Below are 27,235 nucleotides of genomic sequence, written 5' to 3'. Positions count from 1 at the left end.
CAAAACGACGATAATAGCCAGTAAGGCCTAGAAAACCTCGTAAGGAACGAAGACTGGTTGGTTGAGGCCAGTCCACCATGGCTTGTACTTTTGCTGGATTAGCTGAGACTCTGGTATCATCAATGATATGCCCTAAATACTCAATCCTCGTTTGAGCAAAAACACATTTCTTAGAATTAGCATACAATAGTTTTGCACGCAATAAAGAAAAAACACACCGTAAGTGATAAAGATGACTTTCTTCAGATGAACTATATATCAGAATATCATCAAAGAAAACAAAAACAAATTTTCGAAGATATTCACGAAAAACCTCATTCATCAAGGATTGGAAAGTGGCGGGGGCATTGGTAAGCCCAAACGGCATGACAAGAAACTCGTAATGCCCTTCATGAGTGCGAAAAGCAGTCTTCGCAACGTCTTCTCCACGGACACGAATCTGATGATATCCAGATTTAAGATCGATCTTGCTAAATACTTGGGCTCCATGTAATTCATCCAATAATTCCTCAATAACAGGGATAGGAAATTTATCGGGAACTGTTGCTCGATTTAAAGCACGATAGTCAACACAAAAACGTCAACTCCCATCTTTTTTCTTGACCAATAAAACTGGGCTAGAATACGGACTTGAACTGGGTTGGATAATCCCAGCCGCTAGCATCTCAGCAACCAACCGTTCAATTTCATCTTTTTGAAACTGAGGATATCGATAAGGACGAACCGAAATTGATGAGGTGCCTCCTTGAGAATAATGGCATGGTCCTTGACTCTAGTTAGGGGCAAGCAAGAAGGCATGTTGAAGACATCACTGAAATTAGTTAAGAGAGTGGCCGCCGTTGGCGACGATATAACCGGCGAAGCCGAGTTATCCAAATTAGGTGCCAATAAAGTCATGTGCTCAAGTTCCAACAGCAAATCCTGCCCCTCATGAGTGATCATTCGCATCATGGCGTTTAAGGAAACTTGAGCTTTGCTCAAAGAAGGATCCCCCTGAAGCTTAACCCTCGAGCCTCCCACTGAAAACCTCATACACATGGTACCCCAGTTCATGTAAGATTCCCCAAGAGTAGACAACCATTGGTACCCCAAAATTACTTCCGAACTGCCCAAACGCAGAGGAAAGAAATCTGCAATCACATCAAATTGTTCCAGGTGTAAGCAAACTTGTCAGCATACCCCCATAGTATGAACCTCATCACCATTGCCCATAGCGACTCCGAACTCTCGTGTATGGCTAATAGGCAATTTTATCTCTTCAACTAGGCTTGCCGAAATAAAATTATGGAAGGCTCCAGAATCAATTAAAATCACAACCTCTCGTTCGCCAATCAGCCCACGCACCTTCATAGTGTGTGGAGAGCATAGACCCACTAAGGAAGAAAGGGATAACACCGGAGATTCTGGTTCATCCCCCACCACTGAGTTGTCGGTAGTGGCTTTCGCGATCAGTTCATCATCACCTGAATCTTCTGGTTCCTCATTGACCCATAAAACTTGAAGTTCCTTCTTCTTACAGCGGTGTCCTGGACTAAATTTTTCATCACAGCGAAAACAAAGTCCCTTCTCTCGTCTGGCTTGCATCTCTGTATCAGTTAATCTACGAAAAGAAGATTGGTTAGGGGGTTTTGAAACTGATATATTAGAGGAAGCTGGTCGATTAACAAGTATGGTGGATGCGTGAGAAGATCGGTGAGTGAAAGTAGCACCAAAAGGAGTACGCTGCCCCATTGATAAATTGGGTCCAGATCGGTACGACAAAAGGGCCTGATTTTTGTCTTCAATTTTCTAGGCTAATTTCATTTTCCTGACAAGGCCCATGGGCTCCAAAATTTTGAGTTTAGCCCTAATGTCATCACGTAGCCCTTTTATAAAAATACTTTCCAATACTTGTTCCGATAAATCACGGAGAAGGGCTGAAAGTATTTCAAACTGCTTTATATACGTCTGAACTGTGGTGAGTTGCCGAAGAGAAAAAAGTTGCTCGTGAAGTGACCCTTCTTGAGATGACCGGAAACGTTCGAGAAGCATGTCACGGAATTCGTTCCAACCGCGAAAAGGTCATCTTCCATCCTCCCAATAACACCACGAAAGAGCATCACCCTCAAGACACACCACTGCTGCGCGAAGCTTCTCTGAAGGAAGCATGTGGTTGATGTCGAAATACCGCTCAGCCCGAAACAACCATCCATCTGGATTAACCCCATCGAAAATGGGCAGCTCCAACTTCTTGGGTAACAAGTCAGACGAGTTTCTAGGCGTAAGTAACTCCGCAAAATTCTCGACGTCCATACTCTTCTCCTTATCACTACTAGAAGTTGTCGCTGGGTTCGGACTCGCACCAGATCCAACAGAAGGTTGAGGACCCAAGTTGAGCCTTTGATGAATAAAGTCATCGAACTGCCTAACAAGGGCGCAAATACTTGACTCCAGGTCTGGAATTTTATCGATTCCGTTGTGCAGTTTTTCAATTTCGAGTCCCTGGAACTCAGATCGCAGCTGGCCAAATTCAGTTTGAATGGCTCCAATTTTTCCTCCAAATCATCGACTCGATTATCCACCCGTTTCACGCCCGCCATAGCCCAGGAAGGAGACTGCTTTGATACCACTGTTAAGACCTGAAAAAAAATAAGCAAGAACAAACCAGAAACCAAGCACAACACTAGCAAGACACTAAGTAATTGAAGCACAAAAGTTCTGGAATTTCTATTAAGAGGAATAGGCAAATACACTCTCACAGCCACTAGTGGTATTCGAGAGACCACCAACTCTCCACACATTCAACAACTCTCTAGGATACCCTTACAAACCAAGCCCTTGCCTATTTATAAAATAAACCACAACCTATCCCCATTCCAAAACTGACAGCAATAACACACAACTTAAATAACATAATAGTAATTAATAGCAACCCATTACAATTCTATAGCCTCAGAATATGAATCAGCACCCATTACAATTTTATAACCCAGAATATGAATTAGCACCTCTGTTTCTTATGTCTAACATAAATGATGTGAGTTGGAGGCCTAACAGAATTTTGATGAAAAATATGAAAGGCACCCGCAGTTAAATTGAAATAAAATTCAGGCTCGCCAGCAAACAACCTAAACTGAACCGTTATGTTCAATAACTAAGACACTACAGATTTAGGATCGAAAAAAAAAACTAGCTTTGACAATCCCTGAAAAAGGTTTCTCTGTTTTGTGAAAGGGTAGTTCTTTCTTCAATTAGGTCATGCCTCAAAGACCCTAGTGTATAAACAACAATCTCATCTTACCACAATAAGTAAACTACAATGGTAATCAATGATTTTGCAAGTGCAGCTCAATTCAATTGACAGATCATGGTGATAACATAATTTAATGCCTGTTAGAGTTTGCATGAAATAATATGATAATATTTATGTGGCTGAGTGTGTATATGAATATCTATATCTGTATATATTTTTACATATATATATATATATATAAATATATAGAAGCAAGGAATACCTAGACCAATTGTATGCAGAATTTCCCTCCGACAGTAATCCTTCCTTCCCTGTGGATACTGTAGCTTTCTCCAAATGTCTTATGTTTATTGATGACCGCGAGGATGTGACTATCATCAATATTGATAACCAGTCTTTTCGAAATTCCTGTTCAATAAAGAAGCATGATTTGTACATCTTGTGAACAAGAATGGTGAGAAATGCTAAAGCTACAAGAAAGTTATATTTTACAATCCCCAGAAAAAGTCAAATTTAAAGACCTAGATTTCCTCATATTTACTCGATGTAAAATAAATTATAGTGCACGGATTCTTACAGATAAGTCACATGTGATTGCAGAAATATGTTCACCCTGCAGTTTTGGAATATTTTCAAGGTGATGAACGATCCTCTGAAATAGTCCTTTCATGCTTGCATCCAAATCAAGAGCCACCATTCCTGGAGTACAGAGCAAAAACCGAATTCTACCAGCACAGGAAGAAAGATATGATAATGCATAACCTCGAATTGCTGCATATAATTATCAAAAACAAAATTAAAAAATAAAGCAAAACAAAACAAAATGACATCAAGAATCTTTATGCTCAGGAAATATTTTCAAGAAAACATGTATAGTCAGTAAAATCAACATCCGCAAAAAACAAACCTGCAATATATTTGCGCACTAAACAGCATAGCCGGTCCATTCCATCTAATAAAAACCCAATAGTTGGATCATTTAATTCCTGCAACCATTACCATACCAGTGCTTGTAAGGCTCAGATTGAGTAGTTTCAAGAAAACCAAAACAAACAAAAAAAGAGTTTAGAAACTTTTGCGAAAGCTGATTGACAGATCTAGCCAGTGTGGGGAAGAAGGGTGACTTACTATCTCAACTGGTGTCATTCGACCAGTTTTAGATTTTGATGATGCAATTCCCACATGTTGGAAATACCAGATGACCTCATACTGAGCAAAAGCCAAGGCAGAGAACACCATCTGTAGGATATTTTACATAAATGATATATCTTGGGAAAAATTAAAAACCTTCCTTTTATAAATTTTAACATAAAACAGACAAAAAGAGAGGCTTGATCAATTTACCTGTATATTAGGAGCCAATAAACTGGGCTGATCAGTGAAAAAAAGCACCATTCTTCCAATCTCTTGCTTCAGTAAAATTCTCCTTTCACGATGGATGCCATCACATGAAAGTAGTGCTTGTTCATGCACTTCACTGCAATCAATACCCAATTGATTATTTAACCATTGTGATAGGTGCGACAAATGATATGTGATTTCACAAAAAGGCATATCAGTGATATTTATCAACTATCTCCCTTCATAGTTCTATGATTATGCAAAAGCTAAATTACAAAACAAAGCTATTTTTTGTTTGAGTAATGACCTTTGAAAGTTCTAAATAAATCATACAAGACAACTTAGCAAAACTCTACGAAGAAGTTCTGTATTGCAATTGTGGATGACCAGCGTGTATAGACCATAAGACATATTGAAATAAGATACATATTGATATTGTCGAAGTCAAAATTTGAAGCCCCTCTCAAAACTAAAAAAAGAAAATGAAGAAGAATTCTGACCACACACTTGATGGGAACTTTCACTAAAAAAAGAAAACGATGAAGAAATCTGACCAACACTTGAGAGGAACTTTCCCTGCAAAATGAGATTAGAGCAGAAATAGAAGAACAAAGAAATGAAAAGTCACGGTAATATTGCTCCCCTAGAATTCGAGAGCCAGGAATCTCTCCCACTGCTGGTTACATCTTATGAAACTCTCCACACCCGCACTACAATAACTACAATAATTTCTACTCTTATTTACTAACTCTCGATACACCAAAAACCCCTGCACCCTCATCCCACACAACCCTTTCCCACATAACTAACTCTCATCCACGTGTAGCCCTCTCTCCCTTGCCTCTCCTTGTGTACACGTATGTGATAGGTCTATCAATACCCCTGCCCAAAGTCTCACCCTGTCCTCAAGGTGAAAATTGGGAAACTGTTGTTGGATGACATCAAAGTTTCCCACATAACTAACTCTCATCCACGTGTAGCCCTCTCTCCCTTGCCTCTCCTTGTGTACACGTATGTGATAGGTCTATCAATACCCCTGCCCAAAGTCTCACCCTGTCCTCAAGGTGAAAATTGGGAAACTGTTGTTGGATGACATCAAAGTTTCCCAAGTGGCTTCAAAGGCTGGTATGTTGACCCATTTAATGAGAGCTTGCGACTACTGCTTATGACTACCAGGGCGTACATCCAAGACCTATTCTAGTTCCAAGACCCACTCTAATTCCTCTGTCAAGTCTTTGGGAAGAGCAGTAGCAATATGCTGGTGTCCAAGCGCTGCCCGTAAGAGTGACACATGAAAAACGGGGTGTATTTTGGAATCAGGAGGCAGTTGTAACTTGTATGTTGCTGCCCCTACCTTTGCTAAGACCTAAAATGGACCAAATAACCTTGGAGCTAACTTCTCATTCATGTGTTCAGCCAATGACCGCTATCTGTAGGGCGGAGCTTAACATACACCAACTCTCCTACTGCAAACTGCAAATCGCACCTCCTTCGATCCGCTTGCACCTTCATTTTTTGTTGCGAACGTTGGAGGTTCATTTTGAGCAGGTCAAGCACCTCATCTCTTGATTGCAAATTGTTTTCAACAACTGAAACTCTAGTGCTTGCTGGTTCATAGCAAATCAAGGGTGGTGGCTCTCGATTGCAGACAGCCTTAAATGGAGTCATTCCAGTTGAAGAGTGATAAGAAGTGTTGTACCAATATTCTGCCCAAGGGAGCCATTTAGCCCACTACTCTGGTTTGGAGCTGACAAAACAGCGCAAATAAGCCTCTAAGAAGCCGTTAACAACCTCGGCTTGGCCATCAGACTGTGGGTGATGGGCGAAACTATGCTTCATGCTTGTACCTTGTAAGAGAAAGAGCTCTTTCAAAAACAAGCCGAGAAAAATTTTGTCACTGTTTGAAACACTAGATTGGGGAATCCCACGAAGTCGAACAAATGTGGCAGCCCATGTGGTTGCTGAAAAAGGATGGCGAAGCGGAATAAAGTGCCCATACTTAGAGAGGCGATCTATCACAACAAAAATCGAGTCAAACCCATTAGAATGAGGAAGACCTTCGATGAAATCCATGGAGATATCTTCCCAAATCTGATTTGGAATGGGAAGAGGTTGTAGCAACCAGGCTGGAGACTCTGCTAGATACTTGTTTTGTTGACAAATGGCACATTCGGCTACAAACTTCTGAACATCTTCTCATTCCTTGCCAATAAAGATCACTAGCCAGCCTTTGGAATGTTTTAAAGACTCCCGAGTGGTCCCGTTACTACTGTGGTACTCTTGCAAAATAATAAGGATAAATGGCGAAGAAGAGGGCAACACTAACCTACCACGATACTTTAAACAATCCTGAATGTAAGTATGCCCTTCGCTGGCTTGACCAAGACTGCACATCTTTGATAACTTTTGACAAAAAAGGGTCAACCAATACATGAGCTTGCAAATCAGGCATGGAAATCACTGTAGGAGCTGATATGGCAGCCAATTCTCCTTCCTGCGGTATTTGTGACAAAGCATCAGCTACTTTGTTCTCTAGGCCAGGACGGTAGTGGATATCGAAGTCATATCTTAAGAGTTTAGTGAGCCACTTTTGGTGTTCCAAAGCCACCAACCGCTGCTCTAGGAGGTACTTCAAACTTCGCTGATCCATTCACACCACAAAGTTCTATCCCAACAAGTATGGGCGCCATTTTTGGATAGCCAACACAATGGCAATTAATTCAGTTTTGTAGACGGACTTGGCGCGGGCCCTTAGTGACAACACCTAGCTGTAATAGGCGATTGATCGCTGTTGCTGCATTAGGACAGCACCTAAACCCGACCCCGAGGCATCAGCCCCTAACAAAAAAGGAGCTGAAAAATCCAGCAATGCCAAAACAGGAACCGAGTACATGGTGACCTTGAGTTGGTCAAAAGCTTCTTGTGCCTCCAAATTCCACCCAAAAGCATCCTTGCAAAGTTGATCCGTTAATGGTCTTGCAATAGCACCGTATCCTTCGACGAATTTGCAGTAATATCTTGTCAACCCCAAAAAACCCCTCAACTCCTTAAGTGACTTAGGAGTAGGCCAATCTTGCATGGCCTTAATCTTACTAGGGTCAATTGAAACTCCTGCAGAAATAATATGCCCAAGATAATCCACACTTGGCTGCCCAAACAAACATTTCTTCCAATTCGCATAAAACTTGTGCTGCTGAAGGCGATTGAGCACTAACTCCAAATGAACAATATGAGCTTCCATCGTAGAGCTGTAGACAGGTATATCATCAAAGAAAACGAGGACTAATTTTCGCAAAAAAATCATGAAATACCTCATTCATAAGCACTTGAAAAGTAGCGGGAGCATTGGTGAGGTCAAATGGCATAACAAGAAATAATGAATGTCATGAGTCCGAGAAACCGTTTTTCCACATCTTTCACTGCCACTCTAATCTAATGGTAGCACGATTTGAGGTCCAATTTCGAAAAGACGGTGGCCCCATGCAACTCATCCAATAGCTCATCAACTACTGGTATGGGAAATTTGTCAGCCACTGTTTCTCTATTCAAAGCTCAATAATCCACGCAAAACCTCCAGCTCCCATCCTTCTTCTTTACCAAGAGAACCGGACTCGAAAATGGGCCAGTACTAGGCTGCACAATGTCGGACTGTAGCATCTCTATCATCAAATGCTTAATTTCATCTTTTTGAACTTGTGCGCAACGATAAGGGCGCACCGATATTGGACCAGCCCCTTCTCTAAGTGCAATAGTGTGCTCTCGAACTCGTCTTGGCGGTAATCCGAAAGGCATGTTGAAGACCCCTTCATGTTGCACCAAAACCCTCAACACTGCTTGTGAAACCACCCCCTCTGTGACTATATCATCCCGAACTAAGGAACTCTGACTATGTACCCAATAGCCGTAACCCTCTTGTTGGACTGTTCATGTCATTACATTGAGCAAAATTTGGGACTTGCAAAGACTTGGGTCACCTTGTAATGTGACTAAGGCACCAGCCACCTCATATCGCATCATCATGGTCCGCCAATTCACCTGCATTCCCCCAGGGTTCCAGGCACTTAATGCCAAGAATGACATCTGCTCCTCCCAAATCAAGTGGCAGAAAGTCAGTTACAACTCCCAAATCCAAACTAACTAGAGAGCAAATCCCCTCAGCCCGCACTTTGCTCCTTGTTCCTAGCAGTATTCCATAGCAAGTAGTCTCCGTTAAAGGCAATTTGGTTGCCCGAATGACTTCTGTGGAGATGAAATTATGTGTGGCACCACTATCTATGAGCCCTGTGACTCGTTGCTGACCAATTTTCCAAGCCAACTTCATTGTATGAGCTGAAGAAATCTCCACTAAAGAATTGAGAGAAAGCGTGGTCAATGTTTCCTCTGGGATATCCTCGGATGACGAATCTGGGGTTTGTGTGGGAGAGTCAAAACTAAGAGATGCTTGTTCCTCATCCATCATCAACAGCACTTATAAAAAATTTTGCTCACATTCATGTCCCCTGTGGAACTTTGTCACATTTGAAACAAACTCCCCGAGCTATTTTGTCTTGATGCTATGCTTCTATTAGCCAGCAAATGAGTGGCGGTTTGGTCGACGTCGCCGTTTTGGCCTAAGCTGCAGAAAGCGGGGCCGCCGTCGACGAGCTGAACAAGGGGGCAGTCAATGAGCTCCTGGAAGAAATCGATGGTAGAGATCGTGGGATCGACAGTGAACTAGGAGTGGGCTTCATATAGGGTGTCTTCACACTAGGGCCCGAAGTTAATAACTGGTGCCCTTCCTCTATGCGTTGGGCTGTTTCCATGATTTGGGCTAGGCCCACTGGTAGCACAATGTGTAAAGGCCCCTTGATCTCTTCCTTCAACCCTTTGACAAAACTCCCTTCCAGAATGTGTTCAGGTACCCCAGTGACCCAAGATGCTAATGCCTCCCACTTCACATGATAATCTTTGACAGTGGTATCTTGAACCACCAACAACCACTCCTTCGCCGTGGACCCAACCAGCACCGTACGAAATCTCAAAAGCAACAGGGTTTTCAACGCCACCCACGAAGTGATCGACCTCCTTTGGTTCTCCCACTGGAACCACGAAAGTGCATCCCCTTCCAACCCAATGATAGACGCCTCTAACATATGTGCTTCAGACAATCTATTCAGCAAAAAATACCGCTCAACCCTGAAAATCCACCCATCAGAATTGTCGTCTGCGAACAGTGGCAGCTCCATTTAAGGTGATCGGTAATCCCGACCATATTGATGATCGGAATAAGGCCATGGGTCGACCCTCTGTGACTGCAGCTGCGGGTGGTCCCGACGTCGACGAGATCTCCGCCTCCACTGTCTTCCGCTGTCGGTCGTTACTACTAGCAGTGATTGCTTCTGTTCTTGGTTGCCCGGAAGCTTGGAGTAACCGAGTCATGTGACCCACGAGGAAGTCCATTTTCTTTTGCATTGAAGCAAACTCGGATTTCAGAGTGTCCATTTCCTGCGATAAGTGTTGGAAGTCAGACCGAACCCCTATGAGCTCCAATCAAAAACCCAGCTGTAAGCTCTCCAACCTCTCTTTGATGACCTCCATCGGCATATCCTTCTTTGGTCCCATCAGATGTAGGGCTCTGGTATCAATTTGATAGGAACTTTCCCTGCAAAATGAGATTAGAGCAGAAATAGAAGAACAAAGAAATGAATAGTCACAGTAATATTGCTCCCTCGAGAGCCAGGAATCTCTCCCACTGCTGGTTACCACTTACCAAATTCTCCACACCCTGACTACAATAATTCCTCTTATTTACTAACTCTCGGTACACCAAAAAACCCTGCACCCTCATCCCACACAACCCTTTCCCACATAACTAACTCTCAGCCACGTGTAGCCCTCTCCCCCTTGCCTCTCCTTGTGTACACATGTGATAGGAGGTCTATCAATACTATAACTTTAGCATGGTAGAACCCAAAAAAAAATTGGGCATTTAATTTGGTTTGGCATACTACAGCGAATCAGAGAAGGTGAAAATTGTGACATGAATAACGTCACGAGAACAGTATGCTTTTTCTAGTTCCTACTCACTATTTTGCAAACATTCCAATTACAGTTTTATGTTAGACATAACTGCTTAAAGAAGAAGAATAAAAGGGTCATACCTAATCATTTTTTCAACCTGCTTTGCAACACTATATTCCAAATCTGCTTCTTTTTGCTTGGTGCGTCCAGATTTTGCCATCCTCTTTGATTCCAAAATTCTGGGTAGAACATAGAGCTGATATTCCTCATGCAGAAGTATATACTGCATATTTTAAAGTCAAGAAAACAGTCAACTTCTTCAATTTGAAAACATGTTTCATTAGACAAATATAAATGGCAAGTCTCACCTCATCCCTAAATAATGTTAGAACTAGATTTTCTTTCAGTACCACCTGAAATAATCAACAAAAAAGAAAGAGGTGAGAAAAACAAGCAATACAATATTCCATTGAATAAATCAATCATGTTTTTAATGTTGTACTCTTCAACCAGATCATTCTATTCCACATCTTACAACGAAAAGAATTTCAATACAAATACTTAGCATGGCGATTACATTTATACAAAACTTCTACCATTTAACATGGGTACATACCATTGGCACAATTACAAAAGTTTTACAAATCACTTATGGCATTTATTTTATATGAAACAACCTTGTATTACAAATCACTTATGGCATATTAAGAAAATACTTATTGCATATATGGAATATATTTGAATAAAAAGCAAAATCCCATTTGTGTTCATAGTTGAAAGATTCATGAAGCGACTAAAAACAGAGAACAATAATTAAAGACCCATTGACTGAAATCAGTGTGCATTATAGTAGTCATGCTCATGATTGTTTTTCTTTTTTTCTTGCATCAATGGGGATTTGAACCCCCCTCCTCCCACACACACCAAACCACCAGAGCTACTCAAGTGGCAACTATGCTCATGATTGTGAATGATAAAATAATACATTTTTTTGTAAAATTAGCTAGAAGTTTATCAACGAATCACCAAATTTATTTTTACAATCAAAAAATGTAATATATTAAGGTTTACCATAGCAATATCGATGCTAGTAACACGAAGTAGCTCATCTGCACAAACAAGATACCCAAATAACACCCATTCTCGATAAGAAGTAACATTTGCAAGATCCTGGGCTCTCTGCAAGGAGCAAATAAAATGAAGCAGTTAGCTAACAATTACAGTTGAAATTTTGGGGGGTGGGGGGACAATTGAAAATAATACAGCTAAAGATCACGCAGAAGAAGTGTCTACCATTGGATGAGCAGAATTTGTAAGAATATCTGGATATCGAGGATGATATGGGCTTAAAAAGCCTTCATTTCTAAGTTTTCTTGTATCTGTCGATAAAAAAATAATAGGACCTACTGCCTCTAGTACCTGAAAATAATTCAAATAGATATTATATGTTTCAAATTGTAATAGTTGCTGAAATTACTAAATCATGTAGAAGATGTTTCTATAAGATGTAAAACTATACATTTTTCTTGGAGGAGAGAGAGAGAGAAGCTTTTGACTTTTTTCTTCACTTTTATAGAACACATTTATGAAACTTGAACTGGACTACTCACACACAACCCAACCACTAGAGATAACCTTGAGTGGCCCATAGTATTTGAGTTTATAATAAGATTTTATGCATATCAAAGAAAAATTTCATCAATATTTTTGCATATCAGGTAATATTGCTATAGTATCTATAATATTATAAAAACTCAGTCCTGATTTAAACCATATATAATGAATGGGATTAACCTCTCCAATACGCGGGCTCACAAAATTTAGGTCTTCTTGCAACCCTTTTAATGGTGGATCATAAGAGTCTATAAATTGAACCAGCCTGTAATCAAAAAAAGAAAGCAAAAAAAAACTAAGGCTCACGATTCATAAGTGGGAAAAAGATACCAGAACAAACTGTACTGATGCAACTGATTTGTAAATGCTAGTATAAGCATAGTCCATGAAACACCACCATATCTAAACTATATTGTTGCAATGACAAAGACCTTGGGCAAAACAGGCTTACTCATTCAGCAGTGCACCTACACCAGTAAGAGTGTTTTCATTCATATATATTCGCAACTGTCTTCACTTTTATTAATAAGAAACAACACTCTAAATCGTGTTGGAAACATTATTGCACATATAAATATAATAAGAAGACAAAGAAACTTGTCATCACCCATCATATTAAGAACATCAATGTATAGTTGTGTCAATTTGTAAAAACATGTGCTCTTCATTTTTAAGCATAAGAAATAAAGTTTATATTCTAGTAGAAAAAGATCATTGAGCTTTCATATCACAAGAAAGCTTAAAAGAATTATACATAACTGATAGGCCACCCTTGACGTATGTGTATGCTAGGGGGTAAGAAGGGATGACAGGTCAGCAAGTAGTTAGATGGGCTGGGGTACAATGTATTGGGGTACAGAATAGAGCTGTGAGCTTGAGTATTAAAGGGGTGTATTACGTATTATGTTCTTTGTGCTGTAAGAATTGTGTTGTATTTGGAGAGAATCCCAGCTCTCGAATTCTGGGTATTTTTTAATGAAAAGGCAGCAAGGGAATTCAAGCTTATGAATCCCTGATTTTATTCGATTCTGAGTTAATTTCTATTAAGTTTTACTGTGATACATACCAAGTGGTATCAGAGACACAGATCCAAGATGGGACCGAAACCAAATTTTCAGATCGAGCTGGTGGAAGAGAAGATCGAAGAGGTGCAGTCTGAACTGAGGCAGGAAGTTGCGGCAATTCGATCGCAGATCGAACACCTGCCGCAGGAGCTGGACGCGTTACGAACGGACACACAACGAATTCCAGAATTGGAAAAGAAGCTGGAATTCTTGGTTGCACATATCACGCAGCTGCTCCAGTCAACTCAGCGACCGGGAATGGCAAGTACAAGTGCGGCGGATGATCGACAGAAGAAGGCAGTTGACGGCGACAGCTCTTCCTCTCATCCAGCAACCGAAGCTCCTTCGGCGATGCACCCACCTCCAATACCGTCGACGGGGCAGCCGTTTACACATCCTGACTTACAGCAATCTCGCGATTTCCGACCACCACGCATCGAGCTGCCATTGTTTGCTGGCGAGAACCCAGAGGGTTGGGTCTTCCGTGTGGAGAGATTCTTTCTTCTTAATCGATTGAGCGAACCAGAAATGTTGGAGGCAGCTATAATCGGCCTGGATGGAGACGCTCTTACTTGGTTCCAATGGGAGAATTCCCGTCGCCAGATTACTTCATGGGCATTGTTGAAGCACCTTCTCATGGTGCGATTCCGATCTACTCCCGTGGGGTCGTCGACGGAAGAGCTACTGTCCGTCAAGCAAGAATCTACAGTCAGAGCATATCGGCTTCAATGGGAGGCTCTGGCATCTAGAGTAGTCGGTGTTCCTGAACACGTCTTGGAGGGAAGTTTCATCAAGGGGTTGAAGGAGGAGATCCGTGGACCGTTGCACGTGTTACAACCGTCGGGCCTGGCCCAAATCATGGAGACGGCCCAGCGCATTGAAGAGGGCCATTTCCTATCTGGGTTGGGTTTCCACCACCGAACTGGATCGGCTAGGGCACAGGCCGGCCCAATTTCGTTGCCCAGATTTTCACAGCAGCATCCCAGCACGAGATCGACTACGGCGTTTTTGGCCAGCTCCCCGCATCCATCGTCGACCAGCACTGGGCCGCCGTCAGCAACGCCAGTCACCCCCCCTCCCTTACGACGGCTAACGGAGCAGGAGTACCAAAATAAGAAGAGTCGTGGGGTCTGTTTTCGCTGCGATAAGAAGTTCCATCGGGGGCACGTTTGTGAACAGAAATCTTTGCATGTGATGTTGATTGCAGATGAGATCGAAGGTTCAGAGAGCCAAGAGTCAGCACCCTCTAGTCCAGATTCGGGGGAGGACACAGTACAGGAAGAACAATTAGCGATGCTGTCTCTTAACTCATTAGTGGGCATATCATCAGCTCACACAATGAAAATATTGGGGTCAATAGCCGAACACCCAGTGACTGTGCTTATCGACAGTGGAGCAACGCACAATTTTGTATCGAAGGACCTCGTTAGTGCGGTTAAGTTGCCCGTTACAGAGACTACAGCTTATGGGGTTTTGCTGGGCACCGGGGGACGAGTACGAACGGAGGGGCTTTGCAAGAATGTGGAGTTAGACCTGGGGTCGCTACGGGTGGTGACGGATTTTTTACCGTTAGAACTGGGGGGAGCCGATGCTATCTTGGGTATACAGTGGCTGAGTACTTTGGGGAATATGCAAGTGAACTGGCGCACCATGGTCATGAAATTCGAAATTGGGGGTACATGGATTACATTGCAAGGGGACCCTAGTTTATGCAAGTCGCAGATCTCCTTGAAGGCTTTGATTCATTCAGTTCAGCATGAAGGACAGGGCTATTGGATTCAATGTGGTGCACTTACTGCCGAAGTTGAAAGTAGGCCGACTGAAAATGGAGCTGAAATACAAAGATTACTGCAGAAACATGAAGCTGTATTTGACATGCCAAAAGGACTGCCACCCCACCGTTCTCATGAGCACAAAATCACCTTGAGAGAAGGAGCTGGCCCCATTTCAGTGCGCCCTTACCGGTACGCGCAGATACAAAAAAATGAGATAGAAAAATTGTTGACGGAGATGTTACAGGCGGGGATAGTTCAGCCCAGTACCAGACCCTTTTCGAGCCCCGTACTGCTAGTAAAAAAAAAAGATGGGAGTTGGAGGTTTTGTGTCGATTATAGAGCATTAAACCGTGAAACAGTTGCTGATAAATTCCCCATTCCAGTCATTGAGGAGCTGTTGGACGAACTACATGGGGCAAGGGTCTTTTCAAAACTCGACCTCAAGGCGGGTTATCACCAAATAAGAGTGGCAGCAAAGGATGTTGAGAAGACGGCTTTCCGTACCCATGACGGACATTACGAATTTTTGGTTATGCCATTCGGCCTAACCAACGCTCCAGCCACTTTTCAAGCCTTAATGAACGATGTTTTTCGTGAGTTTTTGAGAAAGTTTGTCTTAGTTTTTTTTGATGATATACTTGTTTACAGCGCTTCCTTGGAGCTTCACTTGCAGCACTTAGATTTGGTGTTATCTCGCCTCCGCCAGCATCAGTTGTATGCAAATAAAAAGAAGTGCTTATTTGGGCAGTCACAACTGGAATATTTGGGGCATATTGTTTCAGCAGCAGGTGTTTCGGCAGACCCACTAAAACTGGCAGCGATGGAAGAATGGCCAGCACCCAGAAATTTAAAGGAGCTAAGAGTATTCTTGGGACTCACCGGCTACTATCGAAAATTTGTAAGAGGTTATGGGTATTTGGCAAGACCGTTAACGGACCAGCTCAAGAAGGATGCATTTGGCTGGAATGAAGAGGCTCAGGCGGCATTTTTGGCACTTAAGAAAGCAATGTGTGAGGTCCCTGTTTTAGCCTTACCAAATTTTGCTGCCCCATTTATAGTGGAGACGGACGCATCGGGGACGGGGATTGGGGCTGTTTTGATGCAGGAACAACGTCCAATAGCTTATTTCAGCAAGGCGTTATCACCTAGAGATCGCTGCAAATCAGTTTATGAACGAGAGCTTCTGGCTATGGTTTTAGCTATACAAAAATGGCGTCCTTACCTTTTGGGCCGCCAGTTTATAGTTCGAACGGACCAGCAGAGCTTAAGGTACTTGCTTGAGCAAAGAATGGTAGCAACGGAGCATCAAAAGTGGCTTACGAAGCTGCTGGGGTATGATTTTCAGGTCCAATACAAACCAGGTTTTCAAAACAAAGCCGCTGATGCTCTCTCACGGGTACCAAAGATTGGAGCTTGCAATGCTTTATCCATTCCTAATCTGATTTCTGTTTTAGATTTAAAGAATCATGTAGCTACAGACCCAACTTTGGCTGCCATTGTTCAGCAACTTCAGCAGGGCAAAGAGGTACTGGGATACTCTTTTTCGAAGGGGTGTTTGAAGTTCAAAGGGCGGCTGGTAGTTCCCTCTTCTTCGCCGTTTATATCGCTGATATTACAGGAGTATCACTGTAGTAACATGGGGGGTCACACAGGGGCATTCCGCACATTTCAGCGCATCGCCGCTGATTTTTATTGGCAAGGAATGAGACGATATATCCAAAAGTTTGTTGCTGAATGTCATACTTGTCAACAAAGCAAGTATTTAGCGCAGTCTCCAGCTGGTTTGTTACAGCCATTACCTATACCGGACCAAGTTTGGGACGATATATCGATGGATTTCATTGAGGGGTTACCGTGTTCCAATGGGTTCGATTCAATCTTAGTGGTGGTTGACCGTTTGTCTAAATATGGCCATTTTGTACCTCTTCGACACCCTTATACAGCTGCTACTGTTGCTGCCGTTTTTGTCAAAGAGATCGTCAAATTACATGGCATTCCTAAGTCCATTGTTTCCGATAGGGACAAAGTATTTCTCAGCCTTTTTTGGAAGGAGCTGTTTAAGTTGCAAGGAACTTCGCTGAAATATAGTTCAACTTATCACCCACAGACAGATGGCCAAACCGAGGTACTCAATAGGTGTTTGGAGACCTACTTAAGGTGTTTTGTGAGCTCTCGGCCCTCACAATGGGTCAAATGGCTGGCATGGGCAGAGTATTGGTACAATACAGCGTACCATTCAGCAGCGGGAATGACGCCTTTTAAGGCTCTTTACCACAGAGACCCCCCGCCGTTGATAAGGATTGAAGGCAATCATACTATTGTTTCTGCTGTGGAGAACAATTTGAAGGACCGTGACGCTATTTTGGATCTGTTAAAGATGAAATTACAGCGAGCTCAACAAAAGATGAAAGCTCAAGCTGATAAAAAGAGGCGCGATGTTCAGTTTGCAGTTGGGGACAATGTTTATGTGAAGCTGAAACCATATAGGCAGCAGACTTTGGCAAAAAGAAAAAATCAGAAGCTTGGACCTTTATTTTTTGGACCTTTTCCAGTTCTGGCCAGAGTGGGATCGACAGCCTACAAGTTGCTACTGCCACCTCAAACGAAAATTCACCCAGTTTTCCATGTTTCGCTGTTGAGACCCGCTTTAGGCCCACATCAAACAGCCATTCCTTTACCATCCAACTTGACTGAAGAGCTGGAGTGGCTTCTTGAGCCTGAAGCGATGTTGGCCTTGCGTCCCGGTACTCAATTTCAGCAGCCACAGGTGTTGATCAAATGGCTACATCTACCGGAGTTTGAGGCGACTTGGGAGGATTTGGGCACAATCCAGCAGCAATTCCCAGATTTCCACCTTGAGGACAAGGTGCGTCTTTGGGCCGGGGGTAATGATAGGCCACCCTTGACGTATGTGTATGCTAGGGGGGTAAGAAGGGATGACAGGTCAGCAAGTAGTTAGATGGGCTGGGGTACAATGTATTGGGGTACAGAATAGAGCTGTGAGCTTGAGTATTAAAGGGGAGTATTACGTATTATGTTCTTTGTGCTATAAGAATTGTGTTGTATTTGGAGAGAATCCCAGCTCTCGAATTCTGGGTATTTTTTTAATGAAAAGGCAGCAAGGGAATTCAAGCTTATGAATCCCTGATTTTATTCGATTCTGAGTTAATTTCTATTAAGTTTTACTGTGATACATACCAATAACCTATAGGATTGTCATTATTATATATGAGTATATCTCATTCGGCAGATTAACACGAGCTCAACCAATTCCCACAAACCATCAAGCATTTGTAAACAATGATGATAATGATAATAAATGTAATTGTAAAAATAAAAAATTACCGATGATAAAAATCACAATCTCGATCATCTCTTGACATGGCATGCAAAAGGTTGTACATTTGTAGCATCATCTTCCTCGGCAGCTATCATAAACATATTGTCAGTAAAGTGAAAGCACATTTATCCTGAGATAATTTCAACTACATGCATATATATGAATAAGCAATGAAAAAATTATTAAAGGATAGAGAGAGAGAGAAAAAAAAATTTCAAATTCAATTACCTTCTCTGAGAAAAGATTAACACGAACAAACGAACAAAAGAGATCCATAAATGCATGTAGAATAAGTGCATTTTGATGGGGCTGCAAAATACTGTGCCAAGTTATTAGAGATATCATGTATAAAATACAATTAGTTTAATTTCCCAATAATTCACAACCAAAAACAAGGTAATGATTTATCTTTCTAATATTCCTGATGCATATGACCATCAAACTATCTTTATGGAACACAATAATCAAAAGGCCATGGAATGAAGCATATAGATATTGATCTCTACAGATTAAATTTAAAAGGACAAATTAATAAGTTTCTTTTATCTATTTAAAAGTAAACTATTAACACATTCAAAAGGCTGTGTCCTTTCATTATTGTTAAGGCCCTTCAATTAACCTTTAACAAACTTTCCACCTTTGCCATGATGTGCATCACTATTTTTTACTCCCATGACTTGCATGCATGACCAGAGGTAACTCTCTTGAGCTATAAAACATTTGAGACTTCAGTCTGTTAAAGAACTACCACCTGGGTCAAGTTTGAACATCCTAATTATAACATCAAACTACCAAAAGGTAAAAGAAATTGAGACTCACCAACAAAGTAATAACAGTACTGCTTAAATCCAATATAAGCCTCAAAGCTTGTTCTCGAAAAGCCATCAGGTCAAGAAGCAGCTGATTCATTATAAAATATACACATATTAATCATAGTTAATTTGATGTCAAAATATTATAAAATAAGCTGAATAAAAATTTTCAACAATAAATAGGAGAAATCTAATGGATTTTCATAGTTCAAAACTCCAAATAGTAAAGTTCACTTGAAACCTTGGAAAAGATTAGAACTCCTGGAATAATCACAGCCATTTGTACCAATTCAATAACATTTCCAAACCAATGAACATAACATTAAAGGGTTCATAAAACAAAACAAAAATCTATCACGCATGTGTGAGTGTGACAATGCATGTGCACAATGCAAGAGAAAGTTGGTGTTGAGATGGAGAACGAGAAAGAGAAAGACAATCAGCAATCCTCTCTTTTCTAATTTTGTCCAAACCATCTTAATCATCACTAAAACACTATGACTAAAACTCCATAAACGTAAGACCACACAGAATTCTAAGTTAGCCCGAGCTTATTTGAATAATAAATTAACAATAGAAGTTCTCCGTGAGCTAAGTAAACTATAAATAACATTAGACTTACAAATTGATAGTAGGTAAAAAATCTAGTGTAAAATATGAAAAAAGAAAAGAATGGAAGTAACCCATGTAGTACCTGAATCCACGGCTCCAAAGACTGCAAATGAAGTTCCGCATTATCATGTAAAGCATCCAAAGCAAACTTGTCAACCTGGAACCAGTATTCTCACTAGTTAATAAAATTCCGAAAACCCCACTTTGCGTTCTGCCAAACAAAATATCCAGCATTCAAGTGAAAAATAAACAATTCTTACACGTTCAAGTTGTAATTTGCTAAAATGTTCAGGAAACTTCTTTGAGAGTAATACACCAAGTCTTGGATGGTTTGGAAACACGCCTGCTTTCCAAAATGCTTCTGAAAACACATGGCCAACGGGATCTGGGTAGTCCAATATTTGATTTAGCCTATACATTTTAGCCATAAGACCTTTAGCAACTTCAGTAAGTTGAACTACCCATTGCATATTCAAACCCTTATGCGACCCGACCGAACTCTGGACCTGGGCATCATGACCAGCACTCCTAGAGCTCTTGGGTGTCATTTCGGGACCCAAATATTCAGTCCATCTTGCTGGACCCTCCCATTCCCTCGATCTTACAGAAGTAGGCGACAATGATGAATCTTGACTTGAAAAATGTGTTCTTGATTTAGCCATTGCTTAACTAATCTCTACAAAACTCTGCATTTAAAGTTTCAAGAGGAGTCAACATCTTCTGTGATCAATAATCTAGACATTTGCATATGTTTAAATCAATTATTTGAATTAATCTCACTGACATATACAGAATATCAAAACCCAAGTATACAATTTCCTTATTTTCGGTTAAATAAGAAAAAAAAGGTCAAACTAAAGACTCGAAACAACGAAGACGAATTCTCAAGCTGAGCATTCGCTACTAGAAAAATAAGCACGGCAATATTTATATTTTTTTCATTTAATAGTTATTCGGCCACTAAAGTAGAAAAGACCTCAGAAAAATTACTACAAAATTTGGAAATTCTAGTCATGCTAAATAAGAAATTTGAGAAAGAAAAAAAAAACTTACTTTAAGTGAGCCAATAACATAAAATACAGAAAAAAATGAAAAGCTCCGTTTGGTTGCCGAGAAAAAGAAGAAAACTAATAATCGAAGCCCAAAAAAACCACACAAAAAAAGTAACCTGAGTGACACAGTTTCACTTCCAGACCCGAAAACTACGCAATTTATAATATCCAAAAAAAAAAAATTATAATCTCAATCAGCCACATTTTCTCGGCAACCAAAAGAAACAATAACGAAAACAGCGGGAGCAGTAAAGAGAGAAAGGAAGGAAGAGAAGGACACAGACAATTGAGAGAGGTCCAACTTGAGAAAAGAGCAGATTGTTAGTAACAGAGAAGATAAAGCTCAGATCTGAGTCTTAGCCATTGCTAGAAAGATTGGAAAGATTTCGATGGTTGAGAGCGGAGTTGGTGGTGTAGTGGGAGAGCTGAAATCTCATATATCAAAGAGAATTGAAAAAATATTAATATATATTTATCATATTAAAAGTAATGAGAATTAGTTATAAAATTAATTAATTAATTAATTAAGCCAGTCCACTCCTGGGACCCCTTAATTTCTTTTCTTTTTCTTTTACATTTTTTAGTTTACATTATTACAGGGACATTTAAATCATGTCGAGACGCGAGTTACTACGCGACGAATTAAATGTCAACTGTTTTAGTTCTATTTAATGTTAATTTAAGTAAGAGAATTAAAAAAATTGGTAATTTAGAATTTTTGTACTCCCAATTATGAACATTACATTATCGGAAATTTCACTATTTATGCATAATAGTGGGTATAATTACTAAATAATACTAGCCTAAATAAATTTTTCAAATTAGTGCTAAACTTTCACCAAGTACCAAAAATACTCCTCTCATTTTTTTTCCACTCAAATTTTTTCTCACACAAACTCTCTCATTCTCGCAGTCTCTCAATCCCGAAACCCAAACCCAATCCGAAGGCTATCTCTTTCTCTTCTCCGGTATTCTCTCAAGCTCTCTCTTTCTCTTATCCGGCATCGGCCTGTCAAACCCGTCGAGCCATCAGTGACAAAGAAGCTCGAGCCTATTATCATCGAACCCATCAATCAAACCCATTTCTCATTAAGGTATATTCTTGAACCCTCGTAATTATTTTTGTTGTTTTGATTCCTTTGAATCTGGTGGTGTGGAATGGGTATGGTAGTTCTTTGGTCGGGGTTTTTCTATGATTTTTTCTGGGTTTGAACCAGTAGCTCGATAGGTTCGATAGAAGCTCGATGTTATCCATGGTAATATATGAAACTAGCTCGATAGGCTCGATTATGGTTCGATAGTAGGCTCGATAGGGTAGTATGAATGGTTCGATGGTGGATCGATAAGTGCTCGATGGATATGTGGTATTAGGTTAAAAGGGCTCGATAGGTTTGATAAGGTTCAATAGAAGCTCGATGTTATCCATGGGTAATATGAAACTAGCTCGATAGGCTCGATTATGGTTCGATAGTGGGCTCGATAGGGTAGTTTGAATGGTTCGATGGTGGATCGATAAGAGCTCGATGGATCTGTGGTATTAGTTTAAAAGGGCTCGATAGGTTCGATAAGGGTTTGACAGTAGGCTCAATGGATCTGTGGTATTAATAAATAGGGCTCGACAGGTTCGATAATGGTTCGATAATAGGCTCGATGATTATTTATGTAGACATATTTTGCTTAGCTCGATAGGCTCGACATTGGCTTGATAGTGTATGTTTCAGCTCGATTATAGCTCGATGTCAGCTTATTTCAGTTTTTTTATGAAATTATTTTGAATTTTTTCCTGATTATGTTTAACATTCTGTTTTCTTACCAAAAAAAATGTTATGTGTTGTTGCAGATGCCTAAGTTGCTTGTTCCGTTTAGTGATCACTTTCCTGGTCGAGTGACATATCAGGGTAGTAGTACTTTAAATCACATTAAGACCAGGTTTTTGGAGCTCGGGCTGCTTGAAAGGGCTAAGGAATCCCCTTTCAAGCAGTTCTTTTTGGCTTCGGAGTTTAATTTCTCCAGAGTCTTGGTGCATCAACTGTTGCTGAGGAAAATCGCCAGCAACAACGAAGATGAGGTGCATTTTTTGTTGGAGTCGAAGTCTTGTAGATTCGGCATGGGAGAGTTTGCCCTAGTGACGGGGTTGGATTTCAGCACCTTCCCGTCACCAGAAGAGTTGGAAGGGCGTAATCTCAGCGACCGGTTGATAAAGGAGTATTTCAACGATGCTGAGAAAGTAAAGCTCTCACAGGTGGACCATGCTTTCAAGACTTGTACGGTTGTGGAAGATGTGTACAAGCTTGGTCTATGTCTATTTGTTGAGGGGGTTCTGAATGCCATTGAGGGCAAGTTGCACATTTGGCGAGATATTCTAAAAATTGTTGAGAATGTAGAGTACTTCTTCAGCTATCCATGGGGGAAGTACTCTTATAGGAGGCTATTGCATTCTTGTAAGAAGGACATGGTGAAGCAAAAGGCCAACTATGATGCCAAGAAGGATGCCAAGGTGCAGCAAGAGTCCAAGTACAGTATGTATGGTAATGCCCCGGCCTTACAGTACTGGGCATATGAGGTTATCTAGCAGCTTGCAGTGGAGCTTGTTGTGAGCTCGGGAAACATGTTCCCGAGGATGCTTAGTTGGTCGCATCGGAGGAACAAGGATTTCACCAAGTCCGTCATCGCACCGATATTATTGAAGAAGAATCTAAGTTATGTTTTTTTTTTATCTATATGCTTATCTTTTATCATTATTTGAGTTAACCAAATGTTTTATGTTGTTTGTAGTTAATTGTTCTTCCGATGTTGAAGCCTCGGCCAGCAGAAAAAGACTATTACTTGTCTTTGACTGAGGGAGATCTTCCCCTTTATCCTGGGCTTGGCCAGGATCCCTCGGAGACTGATGAGGAGGAGGATGCGACTTTTGAGAAAATCGCGGTGATAGTTTCTCAGGCAGCCAAGATATTTGTTGATGCTGCCCCGGGGGAGGAGGTTGCAGGTCCCACCCCTCCTATTGCCCCAGCCTCAGCCTTTGCCCCAACATTAGCCCCAGCCTCAGCGTCAGCCCCAACACCAACCCCAACACCAGTCTCAACCTCAGCCCCTGAGCTCGCCGACTTGATTGAGCGGTTGGACAAAGTCGAGGGTCGACAGGAGACCCTCCTGAAGAACCAGTCAGTGATCTTGGACGTAGTTAGTCAGATCCTGACATTTATTAAGGAGAAACTGAGGGGCTCCAATGAAGATTCAAACTCAGAGTCATTGGATATTCCTCTAGATTATGTTGATGATCCAACCACGCCTCCTACCATCATTGTGACACCTGATGCTGGGACTCCGGGAGTCGTTATTGTCAACCCTGAGGATGTTGCTGGGGTTCAGTTTCAGAGGGCTAGACGCTAAAGACGCAAGACAGATTGGTTTGAGGACTACACAGATCCCACGAGGAAAAGACCTCGCACTGATGCAGCTGCACCAGTAGAGGAGGCTACACAGGTGCTGGACCCTCTCAAGAAGCCAGATCCCAAACAATATAGGACAATGTGCAAGTGGCTACTTGGCGACATGCCCAACAAAACCCCGCGGGATGTAAAGACTGGGAGTCACGGTCCAACGTGGTTTCTGACGTTGAAGACTCCCCAGTCGTGGCTCAATGATGGGGTAAGCCATTTATACCTAATTATGGATCATTTAATTCAATTTTACATGTTTTGTTTTTACTGACTTGATATGAGCTCGATGATAGCTCGATATGAGTTCGATAGGAGTTTGATGGGAGTTTACAGGATCAATGTGAGCTCGATGGAGCTCGATAGGAGTTCGATAGGGATGTTAAAATAGGGTTGTTCTTTACTATTTCAGATTGGCTCGATTTGAGCTCAATAGTAGTTCGATAGGAGTTCAATAGTGATGTTAAAATAGGGTTGTTCTTTACTGTTTCAGATTGACTCGATGTGAGCTCGATGGAGCTCGATAGGAGTTTGATAGGGATGTTAAAATAGGGTTGTTCTTTACTGTTTCAGATTGACTCGATGGAGCTCGATGGAGCTCGATAGGAGTTCGATAGGGATGTTAAAATAGGGTTGTTCTTTAATGTTTCAGATTGGCTTGATGTGAGCTCGATAGGAGTTCGATAGGGATGTTAAAATAGGGTTGTTCTTTACTGTTTCAGATTGGCTCGATGTGAGCTCGATAGTAGTTTGATGTGAGCTCGATGGAGCTCGACAGCAACAATTTATGATGGTCTTTGCTAATTTTTTTATCGTACTCTATTTGCAGCATATTGATGCGGCAGAACACATACTTCGTATGCGTCGCAAGTATTTTCCCAATATATATCGATAGAATGCAGTTGTGATGAACAGTTATTTCTCACAAGTGATATCTGCCCGATATGATCAGTACAAGAAAACAGTCGACAAAACAAAGTATACTTGGGATGCTGACGTTATGTCCATGTTGACCGGCATCGAGCAGCAGTTTCTGGCATCTTGGGGAGGAGTTGAGGATGTATATTGGTGCCAGAACTATGGACAACAACATTGGTTTGCCATTGAGGCTTCCATTTCTAGTTGGACTCTGACTGTTTACGATTCGAACAACTCGGTGATTAGTGACGCAAAGCTTGAGGATATTATGAGTCCATGGTGCTTTTTGCTTCCTTCTCTGTTAATGCAGAGTAAACTGTTCACTGATAGCTTGATGTTGAAGATTCCATCAGCAGGAAAGAGGCCGCATCAGTTCACATGGTGTCGCAAACAGAAACACGAGCTCCCTTAGTCAAAGAGAAGGTAACAAACATCATCTTCATACTAATTTTGTTTCTAACTAAAATTATAGTAATGTGCACTTAATATTTACTTTTTTTTTACAGTGGGGATTGTGGTGTGTATGCTGTCAAGCATATTGAGCATCTAATGGTCGGTCTTCCATTGGAAACTATCTGTGATGAAAATATGGAGGTGTTCAGGAACAAGTGGACCACAGACTTGTGGTATCAAAATTTGTTACCTTGATGATTGTATATATACAGGGTCTTTACATGTACCGTTTCTTGTTCACATTTTTTTATAACTTTCATGGGCTGTTATCGAGCTAATATCAAGCTATATCGAACTGTTATCGAATTATCAAAATTTGTTACCTTCATGATAATCTTGTATACGGGGTCTTTACATGTACAATTTCGAACTGTTATCATTTTTTTATAACTTTCATGGGCTAATATCAAGCTATATCGAACTATTATCGAATTGTTATTGAGCAATATCATTTTCATATCGAACCATTAACATAACTTTTAAGAAAAATCAAATGAAAAGAGTTTATTAATACAACAAGTTCAAATGGGAAAAAAGAGTTTAAAGCCTAGCTTTGCATGTAGCCCTGTTGTGGCCAAGACTACCACACATGCTATACTTGCGCTCTTTGCGAATGATTTCTCCATTCGATGGAGTGTTGTTTGTCTTCCTTCTTCCCACCTTATTCTTCTTCGGTCGACCAACTGGTTGTTTTTCAACGGGAACCCCAACTTGCATTTTCTCTATGTTCTCGAGAACTTCCCAATCATCCTCGTTGCCAGTTGGGTAAATTGTTTCTTTGTAAGACTCCCTCCACATCTCAGTAGTGTAATATGGTGAACACAGTGAGTAAATGTTGACACTGCGCAACATGGCCGCAGCCACACCATGAACACAAGGGTAACCCATTATTTGAAACTGACCATAAGAGCTTGATTTGGTCATCAAATTCACCTCACCATCACCTTCTAGGTCTACCACATGAAATTTAAACTATCCAAGATGATGGACTTTCAAGTACCTTGCATCATCCGCAATGCCTGAGACATCTTTCTCATATATTGTTGCTAATTTGGATGTGCACTTCCCTACCTCCTCACGACGCGCGACAAACCATGACTGAATTGTGAAACGAATGAATTCCACAAAAGTAGTGACTGGGAAGGTTCTTGCGTCTCTGGTTTTGTTGTTGAAACTTTCAGCATAGTTTCTTGTCATTACATTGTATCGATTCCCAGGAAAGTAAGCATGAGTCCACTTATCGAAGCCAATACCCTCGAGATATTGAGCTATGGCAGGATCCATTTTCTTTATATTGTTGAAGAACCTGTGAAATTTTGACTTCCGAAATGCATATGCCGCATTCCACATCTTCTTGTAACAGTGGTCGGTCTTGAACTTAGCGATTACATTCATACTTATGTGATGGTAGCATGCGTCATGGTAGGCATCAGGGAAGACCAACTCAAGAGCATGAATAATGCTAGCATGCCTGTCTGATACAAAAGACAGATTATCAACAACTCCAATGGCTTCCTTCAATTTCATCATGAAATACTTCCAAGAAGCATGATTCTCACTGTCAACAATCGCGAATGCAATTAGA

The 27,235-nt window shown here is 41.1% G+C and overlaps 1 protein-coding gene and 1 long non-coding RNA gene across 3 annotated transcripts in view; both read right to left on the bottom strand.

Moving 5' to 3' along the window:
• The window catches only part of LOC133802343 (protein NAP1), a 57,014-nt gene extending 35,730 nt beyond the window's left edge, over positions 1 to 21,284 (bottom strand). The window contains exons 1-16 of one of the 2 annotated variants that reach the window (XM_062240643.1): positions 21,127 to 21,284; positions 20,051 to 20,476; positions 19,873 to 19,947; positions 19,186 to 19,266; positions 18,595 to 18,675; positions 18,372 to 18,454; positions 12,368 to 12,452; positions 11,867 to 11,992; positions 11,645 to 11,752; positions 10,942 to 10,986; positions 10,714 to 10,856; positions 4,577 to 4,709; positions 4,361 to 4,471; positions 4,140 to 4,218; positions 3,810 to 4,003; positions 3,495 to 3,640 (exon numbers count right to left, since the gene is read on the bottom strand). In XM_062240643.1, the coding sequence (XP_062096627.1) occupies positions 3,495 to 3,640; positions 3,810 to 4,003; positions 4,140 to 4,218; positions 4,361 to 4,471; positions 4,577 to 4,709; positions 10,714 to 10,856; positions 10,942 to 10,986; positions 11,645 to 11,752; positions 11,867 to 11,992; positions 12,368 to 12,452; positions 18,372 to 18,454; positions 18,595 to 18,675; positions 19,186 to 19,266; positions 19,873 to 19,947; positions 20,051 to 20,452 (1,892 nt within the window). In that variant the 5' untranslated portion in view covers positions 20,453 to 20,476; positions 21,127 to 21,284. Of the gene's footprint in view, positions 1 to 3,494; positions 3,641 to 3,809; positions 4,004 to 4,139; positions 4,219 to 4,360; positions 4,472 to 4,576; positions 4,710 to 10,713; positions 10,857 to 10,941; positions 10,987 to 11,644; positions 11,753 to 11,866; positions 11,993 to 12,367; positions 12,453 to 18,371; positions 18,455 to 18,594; positions 18,686 to 19,185; positions 19,267 to 19,872; positions 19,948 to 20,050; positions 20,477 to 21,126 lie in introns of those variants that run through there. The other variant, XM_062240644.1, reaches the window with a different exon arrangement.
• On the bottom strand, positions 6,177 to 10,707 carry LOC133802345 (uncharacterized). Its single transcript, XR_009877250.1, has 2 exons — positions 10,131 to 10,707; positions 6,177 to 10,057 (listed from the first exon to the last, which is right to left on the bottom strand). It is a non-coding gene; the product is annotated as an uncharacterized LOC133802345 (long non-coding RNA).
• Positions 21,285 to 27,235: the final 5,951 nt, after the last annotated feature.

This window comes from Humulus lupulus, chromosome 9, assembly GCF_963169125.1.
Source record: "Humulus lupulus chromosome 9, drHumLupu1.1, whole genome shotgun sequence".
In the NCBI taxonomy this organism is placed as follows: Eukaryota; Viridiplantae; Streptophyta; class Magnoliopsida; order Rosales; family Cannabaceae; genus Humulus; species Humulus lupulus.
Note: the sequence above shows the minus strand (reverse complement) of the source record. Positions and strands in the feature narration are given on the sequence as shown.